This window comes from Oncorhynchus nerka, linkage group LG20 (assembly GCF_034236695.1).
Source record: "Oncorhynchus nerka isolate Pitt River linkage group LG20, Oner_Uvic_2.0, whole genome shotgun sequence".
Classification (NCBI taxonomy): Eukaryota; Metazoa; Chordata; class Actinopteri; order Salmoniformes; family Salmonidae; genus Oncorhynchus; species Oncorhynchus nerka.
Window position 1 is genome coordinate 61,437,702 of NC_088415.1, and position 26,625 is coordinate 61,464,326.

The 26,625-nt window shown below is 44.1% G+C and overlaps 1 protein-coding gene across 1 annotated transcript in view; it reads left to right on the forward strand.

Annotated features, from left to right (window-relative positions):
• Positions 1–26,625, forward strand: part of LOC115102893 (insulin receptor-like) — a 95,725-nt gene that overhangs the window by 51,865 nt on the left and 17,235 nt on the right. Inside the window, exons 3-12 of the mRNA XM_029623313.2 lie at positions 6,815–6,945; positions 7,278–7,471; positions 16,987–17,126; positions 17,244–17,388; positions 17,703–17,917; positions 18,294–18,420; positions 18,757–18,872; positions 19,572–19,703; positions 21,698–21,865; positions 25,781–25,979. Of these exons, the coding sequence (XP_029479173.1) occupies positions 6,815–6,945; positions 7,278–7,471; positions 16,987–17,126; positions 17,244–17,388; positions 17,703–17,917; positions 18,294–18,420; positions 18,757–18,872; positions 19,572–19,703; positions 21,698–21,865; positions 25,781–25,979 (1,567 nt within the window). The remainder of the gene's footprint in view (positions 1–6,814; positions 6,946–7,277; positions 7,472–16,986; positions 17,127–17,243; positions 17,389–17,702; positions 17,918–18,293; positions 18,421–18,756; positions 18,873–19,571; positions 19,704–21,697; positions 21,866–25,780; positions 25,980–26,625) is intronic.

Consider the following 26,625-nt stretch of genomic DNA (forward strand, 5'->3'; position numbering starts at 1 on the left):
TTGATGATCTTCATCAGAAGGCACTCCCAGGAATCCCAGTTCGACAATAAATTACTGATTTGTTCCATAAAGTTCCACTAAGTCCATAATTTATGTCCAAACTTGTTGTTAGCGTGTTCAGCCCAGTAATCCATCTTCATGAGGCGTGAGCACTTCGTCCAGACAAAAACTCGAAAAGTTCCGTTACAGGTCGTAGAAACAAGTCAAACGATATATGGAATCAATCTTTAGGATGTTTTTTAACATAAATCATCAATAAGGTTCCAACTGGAGAATTTCATTGTCTGAAGAAAAGCATTGGAACGAGAGCTAACTTTGTCGGGAGCGCGCGTCACGAGCCTGAGACACTCTGCCAGACCACTGACTCATTCAGCTCCCATTCCCCGGTTGACGTCTAGTGGAAGCCGTAGGAAGTACAAATCTCAGATTTCCCACTTCCTGGTTGGAGTTTTCTCAGGTTTTCTCAGGTTTTCGCCTGCCATATGAGTTTATTTATACTCAAAGACATAATTCAAACAGTTTTAGAAACTTCAGAGTGTTTTCTATGCACTTAAATAGTGAATGAAGGATGCTTTTCCCGTGGTTAATTTTCATGCCAGCCAGGTAGGGTATACCCCTGTTGTAAAGATAAGCATTGTGCTTAATATTAGGGAAGCTGAGAAATAAATAAGGTAGGCCTAGCCTATAGAAAGCTGATGGGATCCTGTTTTTTAAGACGCCATCTCTCTGTTTTCTCTCGCAATTGCATAGCCTATAGAAATGTTTGCACAACATGAGCTCATGGACTCTCATAAAGTGTTTGATTGATGTCAGAGTGATTAGAGGAACAATATAGTGCTGAGTACCAGGCAGGTAGCAAGTTTGGTAGGCTACTAATGACCATCAGAAGCGTCAGAGCTTGGGGAAGTCTTATTACCGTGAATAAACGGTCATGTGGAATTTGACTGCCTTCATGACTCGTAATGACTCGTAATACGGTCACCGCAACAGCCCTAGTTTACACTTCATATTCATCTCCAGCACCACCCCAACATCAACATACAGTGGGGCAAAAAAGTATTTAGTCAGCCACCAATTGTGCAAGTTCTCCCACTTAAAAAGATGAGAGGCCTGTAATTTTCATCATAGGTACACTTCAACTATGACAGACAAAATGAGTAAAAAATCCAGAAAATCACATTGTAGGATTTTTTATGAATTTATTTGCAAATTATGGTAGAAAATAATTATTTGGTCAATAACAAAAGTTTATCTCAATACTTTGTTATATACCCTTTGTTGGCAAATGACAGACGTCAAACGTTTTCTGTAAGTCCTCACAAGGTTTTCACACACTGTTGCTGGTATTTTGGCCCATTCCTCCATGCAGATCTCCTCTAGAGCAGTGATGTTTTGGGGCTGTTGCTGGGCAACACGGACTTTCAACTCCCTCCAAAGATTTTCTATGGGGTTGAGATCTGCAGACTGGCTAGGCCACTCCAGGACCTTGAAATGCTTCTTACGAAGCCACTCCTTCGTTGCCCTGGCGGTGTGTTTGGGATCATTGTCATGCTGAAAGACCCAGCCACGTTTCATCTTCAATGCCCTTGCTGATGGAAGGAGGTTTTCACTCAAAATCTCACGATACATGGCCCCATTCATTCTTTCCTTGACATGGATCAGTCGTCCTGGTCCCTTTGCAGAAAAACAGCACCAAAGCATGATGTTTCCACCCCCATGCTTCACAGTAGGTATGGTGTTCTTTGGATGCAACTCAGCATTCTTTGTCCTCCAAACATGACGAGTTGATTATTATTATTTTTTTTAACCAAAAAGTTATATTTTGGTTTCATCTGACCATATGACATTCTCCCAATCTTCTTCTGGATCATCCAAATGCTCTCTAGCAAACTTCAGACGGGCATGGACATGTACTGGCTTAAGCAGGGGGACACGTCTGGGACTGCAGGATTTGAGTCCCTGGCGGCGTAGTGTGTTACTGATGGTAGGCTTTGTTACTTTGGTCCCAGCTCTCTGCAGGTCATTCACTAGGTCTCCCCGTGTGGTTCTGGGATTTTTGCTCACCGTTCTTGTGATAATTTTGATCCCACGGGGTGAGATCTTGCGTGGAGCCCCAGATCAGATTCTCAGTGGTCTTGTATGTCTTCCATTTCCTAATAATTACTCCCACAGTTGATTTCTTCAAACCAAGCTGCTTACCTATTGCAGATTCAGTCTTCCCAGCCTGGTGCAGGTCTACAATTTTGTTTCTGGTGTCCTTTGACAGCTCTTTGGTCTTGGCCATAGTGGAGTTTGTAGTGTGACTGTTTGAGGTTGTGGACAGGTGTCTTTTATACTGATAACAAGTCAAACAGGTGCCATTAATACAGGTAACGAGCGGAGGACAGAGAGCCTCTTAAAGAAGTTACAGGTCTGTGAGAGCCAGAAATCTTGCATGTTTGTAGGTGACCAAATACTTATTTTCCACCATAATTTGCAAATAAATTCATTAAAAATCCTACAATGTGATTTTCTGGTTTTTCTTTCTCATTTTGTCTGTCATAGTGTTGAAGGAATGTAATTCCTCTGTTTTAATTCCCAATTAAGATTAAACACTCTGTCATAAGAATTCATAAGAATTTTTAAGCCCCTTATTTTATAGCAATGGACAGAGCCCGGTCTTAAAAGTCAAGTAACCGCCTTTATTCAAGAGAGTACTGCCACAATAAAGGTTACCACAGGTTATAAACTGAAAATGACGTCCTTAGTTCCAGCCCCAATCCGTGCCATATCCGTTCCAGTACAAAGGCTGTCTCTCCAGCCTTCCCACATCCGTCTCTCTACCAATTTAATATAATTTACGAGTCAAGGTTTTCTTGTGTAGATAAGCACTCTAGCCAGTCTGATTCATTTGTACCAAGGAACAGACAGTCATTGTTCTAAACTCTTGACCACATACACACACACATTATACATTATATATTTCAGCAGTGGGATCAAGAAAGAAAACTCATACATATACAGTAACATTTAGTATTCTGATTAGTACATATACAGTAACATAATAGTATTCGGATTAGTCAGTCCTAATTGAAATGTATACATAATTAGTCATCATTGATAAAAATTCCCTTAACTAGTTGCTCCTACCCTCTACTTTTTTGAACATTTTGTTAAAAATCGCGCAACATTTCAGCGCCCTGCTACTCATGCCAGGAATATAGTACGTTCATATGGTTAGAATGTGTGTATAGGAAACCCTCGGACGTTTTTAAAACTGGTTAAATCACGACTGTGGCTATTACATAACGTGCGTTACATCGGAAAGCGCAGGAAAACCTGATCACAGAAAATGGAAATAAATATCCTTGCGCCACTTCCAGCAATTGTTAACAGTGAGCCGAATTAGATAAGACCGAGCATTCAACTCCCACAGCATCCCCATGTTGTCTAGAGTCTTGTGAATTGAATCATCTTTGATTCTTGGTTGAACCGAAACAGGGGCACCACTTACCTCCGGTCTCCGCCCAGATCATTCCGGAAGAGCTCTCTCGTGAAATTTTTTCCAAGACGACAGCTAATGATTTTTACATCGCCTATGGATGATTTTTTATCGCTTATTAACGTTTACTAATACCTAAAGTAGCATTACAAACGTATTTCGAAGTGTTTTGTGAAAGTTTATCGTCTACTTTTTGAATTTTAAAAAATGACGTTACGTTGTGAAATCGCTGTTTTTCGTTTATCACACAGTCTACATATAACGATATCTTGGCTTTATATGGCCCGATTTAATCTAAATAAAGACCCAATAGTGTTTATGGGACATCTAGGAGTGCCAACAAAGAAGATGGTGAAAGGTAATGACTGTTTTCTATTTTATTGTGCGGTTTGTGTAACGCCGAAATGCTAATTATTTTGTTTACGTCCCCTGCTGTGCTTTTGTGTTGTAGTGTATTGGTGCATGCTATCAGATAATAGCTTCTCATGCTGTCGCCGAAAAGCATTTTAAAAATCTGACTTGTTGCCTGGATTCACAGCGAGTGTAGCTTTAATTTGATACCCTGCATGTGTATTTTAATGAACTTTTGAGTTTTAACTAATACTATTAGCATTTAGCGTAGCGCATTTGCATTTCCAGAGCTCTAGTTGGGACGCAAGCGTCCCAAGTAGAGGCAAGAGGTTAACACATAGTTGAAGTGTACCTATGATGAAAATTACAGGCCTCATCTTTTTAAGTGGGAGAACTTGCACAATTGGTGGCTGACTATAATTATTGGAAACTGTTGAATTTATATTTTGGTTCAGGTTAATTTATTTGACACATCTTCGATAGTTATAAGCAGTGGCGTAGCAATCTATCAGTGACTTGTCCGAAATGGCACCCTATTCACTATATAGTGCACTATTGGGCCCATAGGTCTTTGGCCAAAAGTATTGCACTATACAGGGAATAGGGTGTCATTTTGGACACAGCCCGTGTCTCTCCTCGTGACAATTCCTCACTGCCACACTGACAAGAGATGGAGTGGGTCAGTTTTTGTATGTGTGCTCGCATCAAAGTGAAGTGTCTGTCTGTTACTATGTGGCTCAGGTTTACTTTTCATGCATGCTGCCTCTGTGCCACTGTGTGAGTGACTGAGAGCAGTAGCAGTGTCTCCAGCACTTAAACGGTTAACTCTCAGCAGCTCCTCTTCTGAGTGGGGAGAGGTCATTTGAATGGCTAGCTTCCCCAACCAGACAACACATTGGTTAAAGCTGAGGGTGGATCTGCGGCTGCCGCTGTACTACAGAGTGGAGTCTACTCCCTTTACTGGATCAGGAGTCTGTTTGCTGTGTGTAGGCCTGCAGTCTGTTAGAGGGAGCGGCAGTGTGTGTGTGGATTTTTATTTGGATGGGAGGGGTCGTCTATGTTGCAGCTGAGTTGAGAGACTGGAGAGGAAAGGGGGGGACAGAGGGAACACCCAAAATTCAGAGAAAATACGTCAAGATGATTTTATTGTCGATGTAAACTTCTCATTCAGAAATGTGTGTATCTAAACCCCTCTGTCTAGGATTTGAACAGAGGAAACATTTGATGCAGTTCTATTATCTGTCATTACCCTACTTTTACACAGATAAAGCGTGCACTTGTGCTGGTAAAAGAGTTTATCACTCAGGAGGATGTCAGTCACTTATTTTTCTCATTTCTGTTTTGCTCTGCATTTTCGTAGAGCTATATCTTTAGGTGTGTAAGTGTGTGTGTGCGCAGTTTGCTTGTTCAGTCTGTTATTCATGCACACAGACTCCAACAGTCCTTGTGGCCTGACCTGAGCCCCTCGTTAGGCTGCTGGTCAATCTTAATCTGTCTCGATAGGACTATATGGGATGAGCTAATCTGGTGGACAGGCAGTCAGCAAGGTGTTTACCTCTCTCTGACACACACACTGCCAGTGCCAACTGGCTCTGCACCTCAGCGATGGCACTGAACTTTACTGTGTGTGAGCACTCAACCAGTTTATTCTTGGCAGCTTGGCACTAGATGAAGCGTGCGTGCGTGCGTGCGTGCGTGCGCGTGTGTGTGTGTGTGTGCGTGTGTGTGTGTGTGTGTGTGTATAGCTAGGTCACATTGTTAGAAAGGGGCCAAGGCATCAGTAGCATTCAGTGTCTTCATACCAAACCTGGGTCCAACACATACACTGAGTGTACAAAACATTTGGAACAACTTCTTCATGTTGAGTTGCACCCCCTTTTGTCCACAGAACAGGCATGGACTCTACAAAGTGTCAAGTGTTCCACAGGGATGCTCTCCCATGTTGACTCCAATGCTTCCCATAGTTGCGTCCAGTTGGCTTGATGTACTCTGGGTGGTGGACCATTCCTGTTAGGACTATAATGACACTAGAAGCTGGAAACTGTTGAGCGTGAAAAACCGGTGACACACTCAAACCGGTGCGCCTGGCACCTACTACCATACTCTGTTCAAAGGCACTTCAATCTTTTTTCTTGCCCATTCACCCTCTGAATGACACACATACACAATCCATGTCTCAATTGTCTCAAGGCTTAAAAATCCTTAACCTGTCTCCTCCCCTTCATCTACACTGATTTGAAGTGGATTTAACAAGTTACATCAATAAGGTATCATAGCTTTCACCAGGATTCACCTAGTCAGGCTGTCATGGAAAGAGCATGTTTTGTACACTCATATATATCATATTCTGAGTGAGAAAATTAAATGCGCAAATGTTAACCTTCTCTGTATATTCATGGTAACATCCACATTGGTAACATCCACAATGCAAAAGTGTTTAGAAACATATTCTATTCTTATTTACAATAAAAGTGACACCAAAATGACACACTACATTATTTACCATTCATTTCTATTGGGCACAAAATAATCAGAAAAATAACCCAAACAAACAGCATCCAACAAATGTGTGGAGTCACAAATTGATATAGTCATTGCATGCTATGAATATGGATCTAAACTTGTTACTACTTTAATACTCATACAAGTGAATTTGTCCCAATACTTTTGGTCCCCTAAAATGGAGGGATTAAAAAAAAAGGGATGTAATTTCTAAACGGTTCACCCAATATGGATGAAGATACCCTCAAATTAAAGCTGCGTCTGCACTTTAACCTTATAGTCATTGTATCATTTCAAGTCTAAAGTGCTGGAGGACAGAGCCAAAACAACAACAACAACATTCACCGTCCCAATACTTTTGCAGTTCGCTATATCGCTCAGCCCTCGGTGGAAACATTCTGAAACTGAGTGAAACGGGCAACTCTTTCTCTCTATTTAAATCCTGTCACTAACCCCCCCCCCCCTTCTGCACTCCCACAGTGTGCCCCCCCAGCTGTAAGCACCGGGCCTGTACCAAGGACAACCAGTGTTGCCATGAGTCATGTCTGGGGGGCTGCTCTGAGCCCCAAAACAGCAGCAGCTGTGTAGCCTGCAAGAACCTCCAGCACCAGGTACCGTATGGAGGAGTTCAACACACTTGAGTAACATTTGTCATTCTTCAACAATTCAAATTCTTGATGGGTGCTAGAGATGTATTTTATTAACCTGTAGATGTATTAACCTAAGTTTTCCCTGTGAAATATAGTTAGATGCGTGCGTGCATACTAGACACAAGCTTACTTATCTATTGCTGGAGGGGGGGAAGCTGAATCAAACAGAAGCGTGTTTATTTCAACTTTATTTAAACATATGACTGTCCAGCAATGGAAAATAGCACTTAAACGTGTTATATTGAATTGATGTGGATGCTTTCCATCAACTCATCCCTATTCCCTAATACCAGGAGGCCTGTGTGGACCGCTGTCCCCAGGGATATTACACCTACAGGGGCTGGCGCTGTGTCCCCTTCTCCTTCTGCCAAGACCTCCACAACAAGTGTAAGCAGAGCAAGAGCAGCGACTGCCATGAGTATGTTATCCACAACGGAGCCTGTATACCTGAGTGCCCCTCAGGATATACTACTGTCAACTCCACCACGTAAGTCTACTTACTGTATATTCAACTCTACACCGCGGTCAACTCCACTATGTAAGTCTATAAAACAGTACTATACAACACCATCAACTCTAGCACGTGAGCCTAAGTACTATGTTTGTATGCTGTATGAATTATATTGTCAACTCAACAATGAAGGGTAAGTCTAAACGGTTCACCGGAAAGGAATTTGTACATATGCAGTCGTCTCAATAGGTACGTGTCTGCAGTCGTCTCAATAGGTACGTGTCTGCAGTCGTCTCAATAGGTACGTGTCTGCAGTCGTCTCAATAGGTACGTGTCTGCAGTCGTCTCAATAGGTACGTGTCTGCAGTCGTCTCAATAGGTACGTGTCTGCAGTCGTCTCAATAGGTACATGTCTGCAGTCGTCTCAATAGGTACGTGTACAGTCGTCTCAATAGGTACGTGTCTGCAGTCGTCTCAATAGGTACGTGTCTGCAGTCGTCTCAATAGGTACGTGTCTGCAGTCGTCTCAATAGGTACGTGTCTGCAGTCGTCTCAATAGGTACGTGTCTGCAGTCGTCTCAATAGGTACGTGTCTGCAGTCGTCTCAATAGGTACATGTACAGTCGTCTCAATAGGTACATGTACAGTCGTCTCAATAGGTACGTGTCTGCAGTCGTCTCAATATGTACGTGTCTGCAGTCGTCTCAATAGGTACATGTACAGTCGTCTCAATAGGTACATGTACAGTCGTCTCAATAGGTACATGTACAGTCGTCTCAATAGGTACATGTACAGTCGTCTCAGTAGGTACATGTACAGTCGTCTCAGTAGGTACATGTACAGTCGTCTCAATAGGTACATGTACAGTCGTCTCAATAGGTACATGTACAGTCGTCTCAATAGGTACGTGTCTGCAGTCGTCTCAATAGGTACGTGTCTGCAGTCGTCTCAATAGGTACATGTCTGCAGTCGTCTCAATAGGTACGTGTACAGTCGTCTCAATAGGTACGTGTCTGCAGTCATCTCAATATGTACGTGTCTGCAGTCGTCTCAATAGGTACATGTACAGTCGTCTCAATAGGTACATGTACAGTCGTCTCAATAGGTACGTGTCTGCAGTCGTCTCAATATGTACGTGTCTGCAGTCGTCTCAATAGGTACATGTACAGTCGTCTCAATAGGTACATGTACAGTCGTCTCAATAGGTACATGTACAGTCGTCTCAATAGGTACATGTACAGTCGTCTCAGTAGGTACATGTACAGTCGTCTCAATAGGTACATGTACAGTCGTCTCAATAGGTACATGTACAGTCGTCTCAATAGGTACGTGTCTGCAGTCGTCTCAATATGTACGTGTCTGCAGTCGTCTCAATAGGTACATGTACAGTCGTCTCAATAGGTACATGTACAGTCGTCTCAATAGGTACATGTACAGTCGTCTCAATAGGTACATGTACAGTCGTCTCAATAGGTACATGTACAGTCGTCTCAATAGGTACATGTACAGTCGTCTCAATAGGTACGTGTCTGCAGCCGTCTCAATAGGTACGTGTCTGCAGTCGTCTCAATATGTACGTGTCTGCAGTCGTCTCAATATGTACGTGTCTGCAGTCGTCTCAATATGTACGTGTCTGCAGTCGTCTCAATAGGTACGTGTCTGCAGTCGTCTCAATATGTACGTGTCTGCAGTAGAGGTCGACCGAATAATCGGAATTTGGGCCGATTTCAAGTGTTCATAACAATCGGAAATCGGTATTTTTGGGCGCCAATTTGCCGATAAAAAAATAATATATATGTATATATAAATATATATATATATATATATATAATATATATATATATTATATACCTTTATTTAACTAGGCAGAACACATCAGAACACATTCTTACTTTCAATGACGGCCTAGAACGGTGGGTTAACTGCCTTGTTCAGGGGCAGAACAACAGTTTTTCACCATGTCAGCTCGGGGGATCCAATCTTGCAACCTTACAGTTAACTAGTCCAACGCAATAACGACCTGCCTCTCTCTCGTTGCACTCCACAAGGAGACTGCCTGTTACGCAAATGCAGTAAGCCAAGGTAAGTTGCTAGCTAGCATTAAACTTATCTTATAAAAATCAATCAATTATCATCACTAGTTAACTACACATGGTTGATGATATTACTAGATATTATCTAGCGTGTCCTGCGTTGCATATAATCTGACTGAGCATACAAGCACACAAGTATCTGACTGAGCGGTGGTTGGCAGAAGCAGGCGCCTAAACATTCATTCAAACAGCACTTTGTGCGTTTTGCCAGCAGCTCTTCGTTGTGTGTCAAGCATTGCGCTGTTTATGACTTCAAGCCTATCAACTCCCGAGATGAGGCTGGTGTAACCAAAGTGAAATGGCTAGCTAGTTAGGGGGACGGAAGCTATACTGTTTTAATGGCAATACTAAAGTGCCTATAAGAACATCCAATAGTCAAAGGTTAATGAAATACAAATGGTATAGAGGGAAATAGTGCTATAATTCCTATAATAACTACAACCTAAAACTTCTTACCTGGGAATATTGAAGACTCATGTTAAAAGGAACCACCAGCTTTCATATGTTCTCATGTTTTGAGCAAGGAACTGAAACGTTAGCTTTCTTACATAGCACATATTGTACTTTTACTTATTTCTCAAACACTTTGTTTTTGCATTATTTAAACCAAATTGAACATGTTTCATTATTTACTTGAGGCTAAATTGATTTTATTGATGTGTTATATAAAGTTAAAATAAGTGTTTCAGTATTGTTGTAATTGTCATTATTACAAATCAAATTTTAAAAAATCAGCCGATTAATTGTATCGGCTTTTTTGGTCCGCCACTAATCGGTATCGAAAAATCATAATCGGTTGACCTCTAGTCTGCAGTCGTCTCAATATATACGTGTCTGCAGTCATCTCAATAGGTACATGTACAGTCGTCTCAGTAGGTACATGTACAGTCGTCTCAGTAGGTACATGTCTGCAGTCGTCTCAGTAGGTACATGTCTGCAGTCGTCTCAGTAGGTACATGTCTGCAGTCGTCTCAGTAGGTACATGTCTGCAGTCGTCTCAATAGGTACATGTACAGTCGTCTCAGCAGGTACATGTCTGCAGTCGTCTCAATAGCTACATGTGCAGTCGTCTCAGTGTGGTTTCAGAGGAGTTGTGCCAGTTAGATCGAAATGCTGCAAAAGCTCTTTGCATCATGTCCTGCTAATTTCTGCTGTACAGTGCAGCATGACAGTGCAGTACTGCAAGGCTCCCCTGTTGTACAACGGCTGTGTGTGTGTGCGCATGTGCGGCGCTGCAGTGGGAGTGTGGAGGCGTTGGTTGGCACAGTGTATTCGCTATGCAGACAGTTCAGCAAGTTCAGGTCAGAGCAGCTAGCAAAGCAGGCGGGGAAAACAGGGCAGTGGTGTGTGTGCAGTGTTTTGTGTTGGGCTACAGAATAAATTCCTCATAGCATTTCATTTCTGCTTGCAATTGCTGTCTCCACTCCATAGCTGAGCCAGTCTGAACTAAGCCAGCTGAGACAGTCACTCATGCAGTGCTAGGCTACAGTGCTCATTGATTTGCCAATAACAATGTTTAAGGTCGTGTGTGTGCTTGTGTGCATTCTAATCCTGGCTTGCCACTAGAGAGAAAAATGTGTGTGTGCGTGTGCGAGACAGACTCCAGACACACTAATCATTAGTTGGACAGAGATGGGTCTGGCCTCTTCAGGCCTTGGTGTCTTTTGTTACAGCGTGGCTTGCAGGGTGAAAGCTGGGTAGGAGCTGGCTGTGTGGTTGGGGAGGGGCAGGCTGGAGGGTGGGCCAAGGTTGGTGGCTGGGTAGCTGGAGTCTGATGGCCCCACAGGTTATGGCCTGCATTTCACCACCCATTGTCCTCTCCTTCTGTTCTCTATTTCTCCTCTCTCTCTCTCTCTCTCTCTCTCTCTCTCTCTCTCTCCCGTGTCTCTTTCTCTCTCTCCGTGTCTCTCTCTCTCTCTCCGTGTCTCTCTCTCTCTCTCCGTGTCTCTCTCTCTCTCTCTCCGTGTCTCTCTCTCTCTCTCTCCCTCCGTGTCTCTCTCTCTCTCACACATATTTTTCTACTCTTACCCTCTCCCTCCACTATCCCAACTCTTTTCCTCTCTCGCTCGCTCTCTCCTTTCTCACTCACTCTCACTCTCACTATATATAATAAGTAGTGTTGTAAGTCATCCCGCCTGCCTATCATTATTGAATGCATCCCAAATGGCACCCTTTTCCCTATTTAGTGTACTACTTTTGACCAGGGCCCCTATAGTGACTATAGTGCACTATATACTATGGTCATTTGCTGGTGCTACAACAGTGTTGCTCTATCCAACACCACATACCGCCACTCCACAGGTATTAGTTTTAGCAAATCACACATGGACACACGTTTCCATGAAAATATGCTACAAATGCTGCAGGAAGAAACTAGACCTGACCCCATTTAGTTGACTGTACGATTGTTTGGTCGATAGGCTATTGATCGGCCAATATTTTTTTAAATCGAGCAGTAACGCGTATATTTTTTGGGGGCACACAAGACACCTGGCTGATTTGCGCCTGTCTCAGTGGGCTTATCCATTGCAGAGGCAACGGGGATGGCGGAGTCCAAGAAGAAGGGGAGTGTAGCTAAGATTCACAGCGCGTGTCTCTCTCCAGAATGCACTCTCTCCAGCCAATTCATGCACATTGTTTCATAACTTCATTGTGTGAATTGTTTTCCCTTTGATTGTAAGTCTATCAATTCTCCATTGCATATATCACCAGTAGTACATTTACTGTTAATTCCCATAATTTCTAATGTACAATGTTGGTTGGGTTATGGTAATTTCTGTTAATGCATTCAATACATTATTATTAAAGTCGTTTACTGTTCTCATTGTTGGAGTGGACACGTTGTTTGCAGAGCGCATAACCTATGCTACCGATACAAGATTTGGTTTATGGAATTCAAGTTCGACTTTTGTAAATTCATGAATTTTCTTTTGTTTGGAGCGCTCATGTCATTGTTGAGTAAGGACGCGCACCTGATTACGCATAGAAGTAGGCCTGGGCTATCTGGTCTGCTCACAAATGTGAGCCTATAAATGTGCCCATTTGTGGATCTGATAGTATTTCTGATTGTCTTAACTCACCACCACTAATGAGCTGTGGAGCTTCTCAAGTAATGTTTTCATCACCTCAAACAGCAAGTGAAGAGTCCATCCATTGACAATGACAATAGTTCCTTAATGTACAGTGCATTCAGAAAGTATTCAGACCCCTTGACTTTTTCCACATTTTGTTACGTTACAGCCTTATTCTAAAATGGTTTTAATTATTTTTTTTCACTCATCAATCGAGACATAATACCCCATAATGACAAAGCGAAAATAGGTTTGTTGAAATGTTTGCAAATTTATATTAAAAACCCCCCAGAAATACCTTATTTACATAAGAATTCAGACCGTTTGCTAATGAGACTCGAAATTGAGCTCAGTTGCATCCTGTTTCCATTGATCATCCTTGAGATATTTCTACAACTTGAATGGAGTCCAACTGTGGTAAATTCAATTGATTGGACATGATTTTGAAAGGAACACACCTGTCTATATAAGGTTTCACAGTTGACAGTGCGTGTCTGAGCAAAAAACAAGCCATGAGGTCAAGGAATTGTCCGTAGAGATCCAAGACAGGATTTTGTCGAGACACAGCTCTGGGGAAGGGTACCAAAACATTTCTGCAGCATTGAAGGTCCCTAAGATCACAGTGGCCTCCATCATTCTTAAATGGAAAAAGATTGGAACCACAAAGACTCTTCCTCGAGCTGGCCGCCCTGCCAAACTGAGCAGTCGGGGAGAAGCGCCTTGTTCAGAGAGGTGATCAAGAACCCGATGGTCACTCTGACAGAGCTCCAGAGTTCCTCTGTGGCGATGGAAGAACCTTCCATCAGGACAACCCTCTCTGCAACTCTCCACCAATCAGGTCTTTATGGTAGAGTGGCCAGACGGAAGCCATTAATCAGTAAAAGGCACATGACAGCTCACTTGGGAGTTTGCCAAAAGGCACCTAAAGTGTCTCAGACAATGAGAACAAGATTCTCTGATCTGATGAAACCAAGATTGAACTTTTTGGCCTGAATGCCAAGTGTCACATCTGAAGGAAACCTGGCACCATCCCTATGGTGAAGCATGGTGGTGGCAGCATCATGCTGTGGGGATGTTTTTTAGCAGCAGGGACTGAGAGACTAGTCAGGATTGAGGGAAAGGTGAATGGAGCCCTCAAGACCTCAGACTGGGGGCGAAGATTCCCCTTCTAACAGGACAACGACCCTAAGCACACAGACAAGACAGCGCAGGAGTGGCTTCGAGACAAGTCTCTGATTGTCCTTGAGTGGCCCGGACTTGAACCCGATCAAACATCTCTGGAGAGACCTGAAAATAGCTGTGTAGCGACACTCCCCATCCAACCTGACAGAGCTTGAGAGGATCTGCAGAGAAAAATTGGAGAAACTCCCCAAATACAAGTGTACAAAGCTTGTAGCGTCATACCCAAGAAGACTCGAGGCTGTAATCGCTGCCAAAGGTGCTTCAACAAGGTACTGAATAAAGGATCTGGTACTTATGTAAATGTCATATTTCAGTAAATAAAAAAATTGCAAACATTTCTTAAAACCTGTTTTTGCTTTGTCATTATGGGATATTGTGAGTAGATTCAAATCAAATCAAATTTTATTTGTCACATACACATGGTTAGCAGATGTTAATGTGAGTGTAGCGAAATGCTTGTGCTTCTAGTTCCGACAATGCAGTAATAACCAACAAGTAATCTAGCTAACAATTCCAAAACTACTACCTTATAGACACAAGTGTAAGGGGATAAAGAATATGTACATAAAGATATATGAATGAGTGATGGTACGGAGCGGCATAGGCAAGATACAGTAGATGGTATCGAGTACAGTATATACATATGAGATGAGTATGTAAACAAAGTGGCATAGTTTAAAGTGGCTAGTGATACATGTATTACATAAGGATGCAGTAGATGATATAGAGTACAGTATATACGTATACATATGAGATGAATAATGTAGGGTATGTAAACATTATATTAGGTAGCATTGTTTAAAGTGGCTAGTGATATATTTTACATCATTTCCCATCAATTCCCATTATTAAAGTGGCTGGAGTTGAGTCAGTGTGTTGGCAGCAGCCACTCAATGTTAGTGGTGGCTGTTTAACAGTCTGATGGCCTTGAGATAGAAGCTGTTTTTCAGTCTCTCGGTCCCAGCTTTGATGCACCTGTACTGACCTCGCCTTCTGGATGATAGCGGGTGAACAGGCAGTGGCTCGGGTGGTTGTTGTCCTTGATGATCTTTATGGCCTTCCTGTGACATCGGGTGGTGTAGGTGTCCTGGAGGGCAGGTAGTTTGCCCCCGGTGATGTGTTGTGCAGACCTCACTACCCTCTGGAGAGCCTTACGGTTGTGGGCGGAGCAGTTGCCGTACCAGGCGGTGATACAGCCCGACAGGATGCTCTCGATTGTGCATCTGTAGAAGTTTGTGAGTGCTTTTGGTGACAAGCCGAATTTCTTCAGCCTCCTGAGGTTGAAGAGGCGCTGCTGCGCCTCCTTCACGATGCTGTCTGTGTGGGTGGACCAATTCAGTTTGTCTGTGATGTGTACACAGAGGAACTTAAAACTTACTACCCTCTCCACTACTGTTCCATCGATGTGGATAGGGGGGTGTTCCCTCTGCTGTTTCCTGAAGTCCACAATCATCTCCTTAGTTTTGTTGACGTTGAGTGTGAGGTTATTTTCCTGACACCACACTCCGAGGGCCCTCACCTCCTCCCTGTAGGCCTTGTCGTTGTTGGTAATAAAGCCTACCACTGTTGTGTCGTCCGCAAACTTGATGATTTGAGTTGGAGGCGTGCGTGGCCACGCAGTCGTGGGTGAACAGGGAGTACAGGAGAGGGCTCAGAACGCACCCTTGTGGGGCCCCAGTGTTGAGGATCAGCGGGGTGGAGTTGTTGTTGCCTACCCTCACCACCTGGGGGCGGCCCGTCAGGAAGTCCAGTACCCAGTTGCACAGGGCGGGGTCGAGACCCAGGGTCTCGAGCTTGATGACGAGCTTGGAGGGCACTATGGTGTTAAATGCCGAGCTGTAGTCGATGAACAGCATTCTCACATAGGTATTCCTCTTGTCCAGATGGGTTAGGGCAGTGTGGTTGAGATTGCATCGTCTGTGGACCTATTTGGGCGGTAAGCAAATTGGAGTGGGTCTAGGGTGTCAGGTAGGGTGGAGGTGATATGGTCCTTGACTAGTCTCTCAAAGCACTTCATGATCACGGAAGTGAGTCGTTTATCTCAGTTACCTTAGCTTTCTTGGGAACAGGAACAATGGTGGCCCTCTTGAAGCATGTGGGAACAACAGACTGGGATAGGGATTGATTGAATATGTCCGTAAACACACCAGCCAGCTGGTCTGCGCATGCTCTGAGGGCGCGGCTGGGGATGCCGTCTGGGCCTGCAGCCTTGCGAGGGTTGACACGTTTAAATGTTTTCCTCACGTCGGCTGCAGTGAAGGAAAGTCCGCATGTTTTAGTTGCGGGCCGTGTCAGTGGCACTGTATTGTCCTCAAAGCGGGCAAAAAAGTTATTTAGTCTGCCTGGGAGCAAGACATCCTGGTCCGTGACGGGGCTGGTTTTCTTTTTGTAATCCGCGATCGACTGTAGACTGAGAGAGAGAGATAGAGAGACGTTTTACTTTAGTCGGACACAGCCCTAGGAGAAACGCACACTGAACCCAACAACAAAGGTTGGAAGACAAATGTCCTCTTCCTCGATGGAGCTGCCAGAGTGTGTGCGTGTGTGTGGATAACATAGTGAGTGTGCACGCGCTTGTGTGCTCACTAGACTAGATCATTCTCTCACCTCTCAAACCAGTCAGCATAAAAACTACCTTGACACATCGTGAATGGTTTGGCTCTGTGTTTGAAGGTTGAAGGGCTCGATCAGGGCGTACGACATTGTATACTTCTCTCTTATGACAGATTGAACTTAACTCCATTGTTAGGTTATAGAGTAGTCCTCGCTCTCATCCTCTCCCTCTCTCTGGGAAGGTTGAGGGGTAGATGAGGGCACCGTAGCTCTTATGAAAGGATTATTGCCTACTTCCTTCAATTCATCGTGAGGTGACTTGAGGTTATAGAGTAGCTGTTGGGCAAACTCTACTCGCGTGTGTGTGTGTGTGCGTGCGTGCGTGTACCGCCAAGTGAGAGTCTGATTATGAAAGTGTTAACATGTTGGCACACCATTTCAAACATTTGAAAACAATCTGTAGTTTTGGCGCAGGTACAGCCAATTTAGGGCTAGCTAATGTTAACTACCTAGCATTTTTTTTTTACTAATAGGTACTTGGAGTCAGAGTATCAAAATAAAATTGCAAAAAATAATATTGCGATTCTCTACTGTATGGATTTTTCCCTTCATCCCTATCTGACGTGTGTGCTCTCTCTATCTCTTCCTGCAGGTTAATCTGTACTCCATGTGCTGGGCTGTGTCCTAAGGTGTGTATGGGCCAGAAGATGGTGGACTCTGTGACTGCAGCACAGGCTCTGAGAGGATGCACCGTGCTCAACGGCAGCATGGAAATCAACCTCAGAGGGGGAAGTGAGTATTCTGAGCCCTTGTCTAATTTACAAGTGTATGTGTGTGTCATTATGTCACCCCTGCTTGTAACCAAAGTTCCTTCTAAGTTAATAATCATTTGATTGTGTGCGTGTGTAGATAACATAGCAGCAGAGCTGGAGGCTAACCTTGGTCAGTTGGAGGAGATAACAGGGTATCTGACTGTCCGGCGCTCCTACGCCCTCGTCTCTCTCTCCTTCCTCCGCAAACTACAGGTCATCAGAGGGGACACACTGATAGACGGGTAAGTTGACTTTCCTTCTCGTCCTCTTCCTCCAACTTTCTTCTTCCAAGCCCTGCAGTTCGCTTCTTTCTCCTTCTGCTCCTCTTACTCCTCCTCCTCTCATATTCTAAACTATATCTGTCAGTAATACTTAAAATACACTTAAAAATACATCAGTATAATGTGTCTGTCAGGGTTGGGGTCAATTCCAGTCAATTCAGAAAGTACACAGGAATTCCAATTATATTTAATGAATTGGAATTTGATTTTACTTTCTGAATTGGCTTGAATTTGAATGGAATTGACCCCAAACCTGGTGTCTGTTTCTTCCCCAGGGGTTACTCGTTCTATGCGTTAGACAACCAGAACCTGCGTCAGCTGTGGGACTGGAACAAACACAACCTGACAATCCTCCAGGGACGCATGTTCTTTCAACTCAACATTAAGCTCTGCATGTCAGAGATCCGCAAGATGGAGGAGGTGACAGGCACCAAAGACAGACAGCACAAGAACGACATCGTATCCAAGACCAATGGAGACCAGGCCTCCTGTAAGGAGCATACAGTCTTGAGTACACACACACGCATGAACGCCAACACACAAATTTGCAGAGATGAACACACTTTATATATATATGTTTTTTTGTTTTTTTTGAGTCATTTAGCAGACATTCTTATCCAGATCAACTTACAGGAGCAGTTAGTGTTAAGTGTCTTGCTCAAGGGCACATCAGCAGATTTTCACCTAGTCGGCTCGGGGATTCAAACCAGCGACCTTTTTCATCACTGGCCCAACGCTCTAGCCGCAAGGCTACCTGCCGCCCCACACACATGCTTGTGCACACACACGTACATCTGTGGTGTGTCACAGACCTAGGACAGTGTGGTACTGACCATATTGTGTGTGTGTGTGTGTGACTCTCTCAGGTGAGAACCAGGAGTTAAGGTTCACTCAGGTGCGTGCCACACATGATAAGATCGTGATCAGGTGGGAACCGTTCTGGCCTCCTGACTTCAGAGACCTGCTGGGCTTCATGCTCTTCTACAAGGAAGCGTAAGTACACACGTTTGTGTGTGTGTGTCGGACATGACTGTGCCATCTGAAATCATTTTTCAGAAGGGCAGCTGGAGTCCAAAGCCCTCAAGTTACTTTTGGGAATGAGCAGTTTCCAGAGAAGTGGAGTTTTAATTGTATCCGTACACTATGGGCCACAAACAGTCGTCCCTAGGAACTTAATACCATTTAACCACTTCCTTTCTGAAGAACTTCGCAGAATATTCAATGTAGTCTGGAGCCTAGTACAATTCCTCTTTTCTAACGACCTTTTTGGAGCAGTATGTGTGTCTCCTTATTTCTTATCTATGCTATTCTGTCTCTCCCCTCTCCCAGGCCCTACCGCAACGTGACAGAGTTTGACGGCCAGGACGCGTGTGGTTCTAACTGGGTAATAGTTGACCTGGATCCTCCAGCCCGGGCTACAGAGGGCAACCCACAGGTGGAGCCAGGTAACGTTTCATTCTCTTCTGTATTGGAAAGGATAGATGCCTGTACACTGTCAAAATCTTGGGGGAAATCCAAAATGGAGGTTTGGATGCAGAAATATTATGTTTATTAAGACATGATGCCCCAAAATGTGCATGAATAAAAATGGACAAAACAATGGTTTCAGTTGATAAAAGGTAGACTCAGCAATATGACGTAGCTGCAGAAAGTAAAGAGTATAAGTGGGTCAATTTCCACAACAACTAAGAGCGTTGAAGTGAGAGGCTCAACTTCTCCTATGTTTTGGTGCCCTGGCTACCATGCTGTAACAGCATGAACTCTTGCACGTGCGATGATGCTGTGTGTGACTGTGTGAGAGCGAAGTCTTGCATTTAGCTGAGTCTATCTTTAATCCATCATGAGTGTCACCTGTCTGTCAATCTGTCTAACAACTATACAGAATGGACGGACGGTTAAATTATTTTAGCTGCTTAGCCATTCATATTTGACAACTTTCAGCATACAGTACAGGTACATACTGGTCACTGTAGTAGAAAGGAAGGAACAACCAGTGTTTTGCTCAATAGTGTCCGTGCTGCAACACATCCCAGTAATATTGTTCCAGGTACCCCGATTCACTGTAGTAGCAAGGTAGGAACAACAAGTGTTTCGCTCAATAGTGTCCGTGCTGCAACATGTACCAATACTATTGTTCCTTCCAGGTACCCTGATCTTGTCTTTGAAGCCCTGGACGCAGTACGCCATCATGGTCAAGACCCAGCTCTCTGCCTCTGATGAACACCAGGTCCTCGGGGCCAAGAGCAAGATCATCTACGTCAGGACCAACGCCACCAGTAAGAGCCTTTATTGAGATATTGGCTACCTCTCAAATGGCACCCTATTTCCTATATAGTGCACTACTTCTGACCATTATGGACCCTGGTCGAAAGTAGTACACCATATAAGGAATAGGGTGACATTTGTGACGCAACCATACAGGTCTTCATTCAATTCTGTGAGTAAGACTCCTCATTCTCTCTGGTGATCTCAAGCCCTCACCCCCCTCCCCCAACCCCTTAATCAGACCAACTGGTGAGTGGACTATCCAATATATTAATTGGCTAGCAGGTTCTCCAGAGTCAAAGGTAGGATTTGACCACCCCTGGTTAGGATAAGTGGTATAAGAGCTACAGTAGCTGGTAGATTGGCTGTTGTCCTCTGCCTCACCTCGACTGTTAGCTGAGGTGTGTCATAGCTAATGGCACGAGAACAAGGAAGAGGAAGGAAATGATGATGAGACAGGAGTGCTACTTGTACCTCCCAGTCTCATTGTGTCTCTGCTTTGTGCCCAATGTCTGAAGTCACACAAGCTGAGGTCATGAATCTGATGTCACCCTGTGTGTGTGTGTCTGTCTGTGTATGTGTGTCACCCTGCGTGCATTTAGATCTCCCTGTGTGTGTGTGTCACTGTGTGTGTCACTGTGTGTGTCACTGTGTGTGTGTGTGTCACTGTGTGTCTCCAGAGGACAGGCTGTGGTTTAGGGTTGAACACAGACAGGTGTCTAAGTTAGTCTGACTGGCTTCCTTTGTACTTGTTGTGCGTTGTCTCCTTCCTTCCTGATAAACCACATTACAGTGCCGCCTCGTCGCACCACGCAGCCTGGTGTGAGGCCACGGTTGGCACACAACCTTCGGAGGCGGGCAGGCATGTCAAGGGTGTTCTAGTTGCAGTGTTCTACTGTAATTACAGTTTCACCGTTCTCGTCTCTAGCCTGGTCCCACATCTGTTTCCGCTTTATTGCCAAGTCCATGTCACTCATTGTCACATATGTTTGGCTGGCATCCAGGCTACCTCTGTCTCTCTGTCTTTGTGGAGGTTGAACCGAACCTGGGTTCACCCCGTCTTGTGTCATGACTCCATCAACCACACTCTAGGAGAAGCTTTCATTAAACATGATCTTTGTTCTCTAAAGTCATAGCAGCTGGCACAGCACTATCGACAAGCTGGCTGGAGGGTGGCGTGCATTCTCCAGGGTGTTCTGGTTTTTCTAGTTTCACCCACCTCGCCTGTCAGGCACCTGTCCTGTGTCACGACTCCGTCACCCCCACAAACGCTCACACACACACACCTCGAGAGGAGAATCTGTCATTAGACTTACTGTTCATTGTTCTCTAACAGAGTCTGACAATGTGGTCTGACCTGTACCCTGTAGGTGTCACCGTCATTATCATCAGTCACGGACCGAATGTCATCACACACCGGTACAGACAGTGATGCCTGGTACTCTCTGTCCTGTCAGTCACTCACCCTGGGGTTTTTACCCCTCCCCCTTCAACTGCTGATACATACACTATAGTTATTTAGAAATAAGCGTATCGAAGACTGTGAACCTTTTCGTTATTATTATCATATTGTTATTTGACTAAATAAAGGGGAGTTCATGTCTGGGCATTGACTTACGCAGGACTGCTGGTGCTCAATCCTCCCCAGTAGTTAGTTGACTGGTTATTTGGCCCGAGTACACTCAGTCGAAAATTCTTCAATGGTTAGCAAGGAAGAATGAGTACATAGCAGCAGTGTACAGACCTCAAGGCCACGATTTGAATACCCCTGCACTAACAGAATTTAGTTGGTTTATATCATAGACCAGGGATATTCTAATCTGATTCTGGACCTTTTTTTACCTGGTAGTTAATTGCACTCACCTGATGTCCCAAGTTTGAATCAGTCTCAGATTCGAAGGCAGGTATGAAAACCAGCAGTGGAACTGGACATCAGGTCCAGATTTGAGTTTCTCTGTCATAGCCATTAGTAACCCGTATGGTATGTATCTGTGTTCTCCCCCAGAACCGTCCGTGCCCCTGGACCCCATCTCATCATCTAACTCGTCCTCTCAGATCATCCTGAAGTGGAAGCCCCCAACGGACCCCAACGGCAACATCACTCACTACCTGGTGTACTGTCAGCAGCAGCCTGAGGCCAGCGAGCTCTACAAGTTTGACTACTGTCAGAAAGGTGTGTTTTAGAGAGACTGTTCAATTCTATTCTATTCTACAAATGTAACTTCAGTCAGAAAGGTGGTTCATAGGCATCATGTATACTGAACAAAAATATCAATTTCATTGATTTTACTGAGTTTACAGTTCATATGAGAAAATCAGTCAATTGAAATAAATTCATTAGGCCCTAATCTATGGATTTCACATGACTGGTAATACAGATATGCATCTGTTGGTCACAGATACCTTAAAAATGGGCCAATGGGCCTCAGGATCTCGTCACGGTATCAATAAAATGCCATTGTGTTCGTTGTCCGTAGTTTATGCCTGCCCAAACCATAACCATAACCCCACCGCCACCATGGGGCACTCTGTTCACAACGTTGACATCAGCAAACTGCTCACCCACACGACGCCATACACATGGTCTCCGGTTGTGAGACCGGTTGGACGTACCAAATTCTGTAAAACGACGTTAGAGGTGGCTTATGGTAGAGAAATTAACATTTTATTCTCTGGCAACAGCTCTGGTGGACATTCCTGCGGTCAGCATGCCAATTGCACGCTCCCTCAAAACTTATGACATCTCTGGCATTTTTGTGGCTGTTTATTGTGCACCTGTGTAATGGTCAAGCTGTTTAATATGCCACACCTATCAGGTAGATGGATTATCTTGGCAAAGGAGAACTGCTCACCAACAGGGATGTAAACAAATTTGTGCACCCCCAAAAAATGTGTGCGTACTGAACATTTCTGGGATCTTTTATTTCAGCTCATGAAACATGGGACCAACACTATACATGTTGCGTTTATATTTTTGTTCAGTATAGATATCATCATTAGTTTAACAACTTTCATTAGTTTGACAACTGCCAGAAGGTGAGTGTGAGTGTCTTCTTCGATGGAATATTCTACTCTATTGGATTACTGCCAGAAAGGCAGTGTTTTCCATAAACGTCTAAATAGCCGATAACAGATTAGTTGTAAGCCGGCTACTTTTTCCACATCATAAATTAACTAGGTTTCTTTTCATTTAAAACTTTCAAATCGCAAGTCAGAAGAGTCTGTATAGGCTTCTCCCGAACGATATGCATAATCTAGTGATCTATTGGTAGGACAGGTGCCTGTCAGTCACAAAGTGAGCGATGACAGAGAAACCGCTGGTTTGTCAGTCTGCTGTCTGTCCCGCCTCTCGATACCTGTGTTATTTTTGTACACCGTGGTTGGCTGCAGTCAAATGTATTTTCATGGGGGAGGGAGACCATGATGTTTCTTCATTGTCTCCTGTGAGTAAATTTACACTTCCCATGTAATGTAAGTGGTAACGATGAGTTGAAATCCACTTAATTATTGTTATAATGTCCATGGTACAGCATCGGAACAAGTAAACAAAAGAGCTTGTTTGTATTTTCCTCGGATTCGAAACCCGTGAAGACTTGTCAGTGACTGCTAAAGTGACTTGTCAGTGACTGCTAAAGTGACTTGTCAGTGACTGCTAAAGTGACTTGTCAGTGACTGCTAAAGTGACTTGTCAGTGTAGCCTAGAGATGAGTTGTTCTGTTTGATCGGATTTGTTAGGGGCACGGAACTAGAACGCATCGGTTTGAGGGACGTTCATTTGGCTCCCTAATTTGCGTAATGATAGGCTACTACTGCTTTTTGCCGATTATCTGCAGATAAATTATGAAAACATTCAATGATTATGTTGAACACTCACTGCAGGAACAAGAAAACGGATTGAAGTTTATAAAAGCTAATGTCATGATACATATATGGTATTATTAAAGATAGTGAAATGGCCTACTGATTTGATTAAAGCGTTGACACTGAAGTCATCAACTGCTGCTTTCTGTGTATTAAAGCTCATGTTTAACACCTGCTTCATTCTTCAGTCATACCTGTAGTTCTGTTTTTTTATTTTATATTTATAAAAAATAAAAATAAATATCCCCCCCTTTTTTTCCCTCAACAATTGTGTGGTATCCAATTGTAGTAGTTACAGTCTTGTCTCATCACTGCAACTCCCGTACAGACTCGGGAGAGGCGTCCTCCAAAACACAACCCAACCAAGCCGCACTGCTTCTTCACACAGCGCCCATCCAACTCGGAAGCCAGGCGCACCAATGTGTCAGAGGAAACACCGTGCACCATCGCCTCCAATACCTCCTGGTTAGTGCGCACTGCGCCCGGCACAGGAGTCGCTGGTGCGCGATGAGACAAGGATTTCCCGACAGGCCAAACCCTCCCTAACCCGGACGACGCTAGGCCAATTGTGCGTCGCCCCACGGACCTCCCGGTCGCGGCCGGTTACGACAGAGCCTGGGCGTGAACCCTCTGGTGGCACAGCTGGCGCTGCAGTACAGCACCCTTAACCACTGCGCCACCCAGGAGGCCCCCAAATTGTTTCTTAACAGGGAATCTGAAACAACCTTTCTTCCTAGGTTTTTGACACAAACTAAATTGAAAGACACATTTTTCGGACTACAGTGCATTCGTAAAGTATTCAGACGCATTGACTTTTTCCACATTTTGTTACGTTACAGCCTTATTCTAAAATGGATTCAGTTGTTTTTTCCCCCTCAATCTACACACAATACCCTATAATAACAAAGCAAAAACAGTTTTTTAGAAATATCACATTTACGCAAGTATTCAGACCCTTTACTCCGTACTTTGTTGAAGCACCTTTTTGGCAGTGATTACAGATTCAAGTCTTTTTGGATATGATGCTACAAGCTTGTCACACCTGTATTTGGGGAGTTTCTCCCATTCTTCCCTACAGATCTTCTCAAGTTCTGTCAGGTTGGATGGGGAGCGTTGCTGCACAACTATCGTCAGGTCTCTCCAGAGATATTCGATAGGGTTCAAATCTGGCCTCTGGCTGGGCCACTCAAGGACATTCAGAAACTTGTCCCGAACCCACTCCTGTGTTGTCTTGGCTGTGTGCTTAGGGTCATTGTCCTGTTGGAAGGTGAACCTTCACCCCTGCCTGAGGTCCTGAGCACTCTAGAGCACATTTTTATCAAGGATCTCTCAGCACTTTGCTCTGTTCATCTTTCCCTCGATCCTGACTGGTCACCCAGTCTATGCCAGTGACCTTCGGGTTCTTAGTCACCTCCCTGACCAAGGCCCTTCTCCCCCGATTGTTCAGTTCGGCCGACTGCAATTTCCCCGCGACCCGACTTTGAATACCACTGGCCTACAATATCCAAAACAACTAACACGCTGAATTCATACATTTTCAGTCATTTTAATTGTGAAGTCTCTTCTTTTTTCTCAATAATACACCTAATTTTACCAATCTGGGAGGTAAAGTCGTTAAAGTATTCAATGATTTAGTTGTGTATTTCGAATAGAATCAAGGCATTAGAATGTACCAGAGGCCACCAAAATAGAGCTCGTTCTACAAAAGAAATTCACCCCAGTCCGGAACACCCTGGCTGGCTATGTTTTCTATGTGTTACTCCATGTACTTGGAAAACACTGTTGAAAGGTCAGGGTGTGCGAGACTGTGAAGTTCTGTGATTGAGGTGGATGGAATAGTTCTTTACCTGATTTGGCCTTCTAACAAGTGGCAGCCACTCACTCTGTGGCACACACACATGCTCTACTTTAATGTCTTCTCCTCCTCTACTCCCACTCACTCACCCAAACAGTCAGGAGTCTAGACAACACTAGTCTGTAGGGGAATAATGTCAGAGTAGGTGTATATCAACCAGCAAAGATATTGCTGACAATTAATGACAGGCTCCCCCGGCTCTGTGTGCCTGTTTCTGTGTGCCTGTCTCTGTGCGCTTGTCTCTGTCTCCATCTTTGTCTGCCTCTCTCTGTATGTCTCCTCCTGTCTCCATCTTTGTATGTCTATTTCTCTCTCTGCCTCTCTGTGTCTCTGTCCGTCTTTGCCTCTGACTCTGTCTCTCCCTCCCTTCAGGTATGAAGCTGCCGTCACGGGTGCCCACCCAAGTGGACAGTGATGAGGAGGCCAAGTGGAACCAGACTGAGGATGAGGGGCAGGGTGGTCGCTGCTGTGCCTGTCCCAAAACAGACAAACAGCTGAAGAAGGAGGCAGAGGACTCAGAGTACCGCAAGACCTTCGAGAACTACATTCACAACGAGGTCTTCGAGCCCAAGTACGTATGACATCTACCTCAGTCAATCAATCAAGGACAAATGTCTCTATTTCTCTCTCTACCGCACCTGCTGTCTTGACCTGAATGCTCAGCTATGAAAAGCCAACTGACCTGTTGCACCCTCTGTAACCACTGTGATTATTATTTGACCCTGCTGGTCATCTATGAACGTTTGAACATCTTGAAGAACGATCTGGCTTTAGCCATATACTCTTATAATCTCCACCCGGCACAGCCAGAAGAGGACTGGCCACCCTCAGTGCCTGGTTCCTCTCTAGGTTTCTTCCTATGTTCCTGCCTTTCTAGGGAGTTTTTCCCAGCCACTGTGCTTCTACATCTGCATTGCTTGCTCTTAGGGGTTTTAGGCTGGGCTTCTGTATAAGCCCTTTGTGACAACTGCTGATGTAAAAAGGACTTTATATAATCCATTTGATTGATATCGATTGATTGATAAATCAATCAGTCAAAGTCTTTATTGTATAAATTATCATTTGTTAATTGTGTAATCAGGGTACAAAAGAACCAGCATACATAACATAACACATCATGTACACACACTAGAGGTCAACCGATCGGCATGGCCGATAAATTAGGGTCGATTTCAAGTTTTCATTACAATCGGTAATCTGGCCGATTATGGCCAATT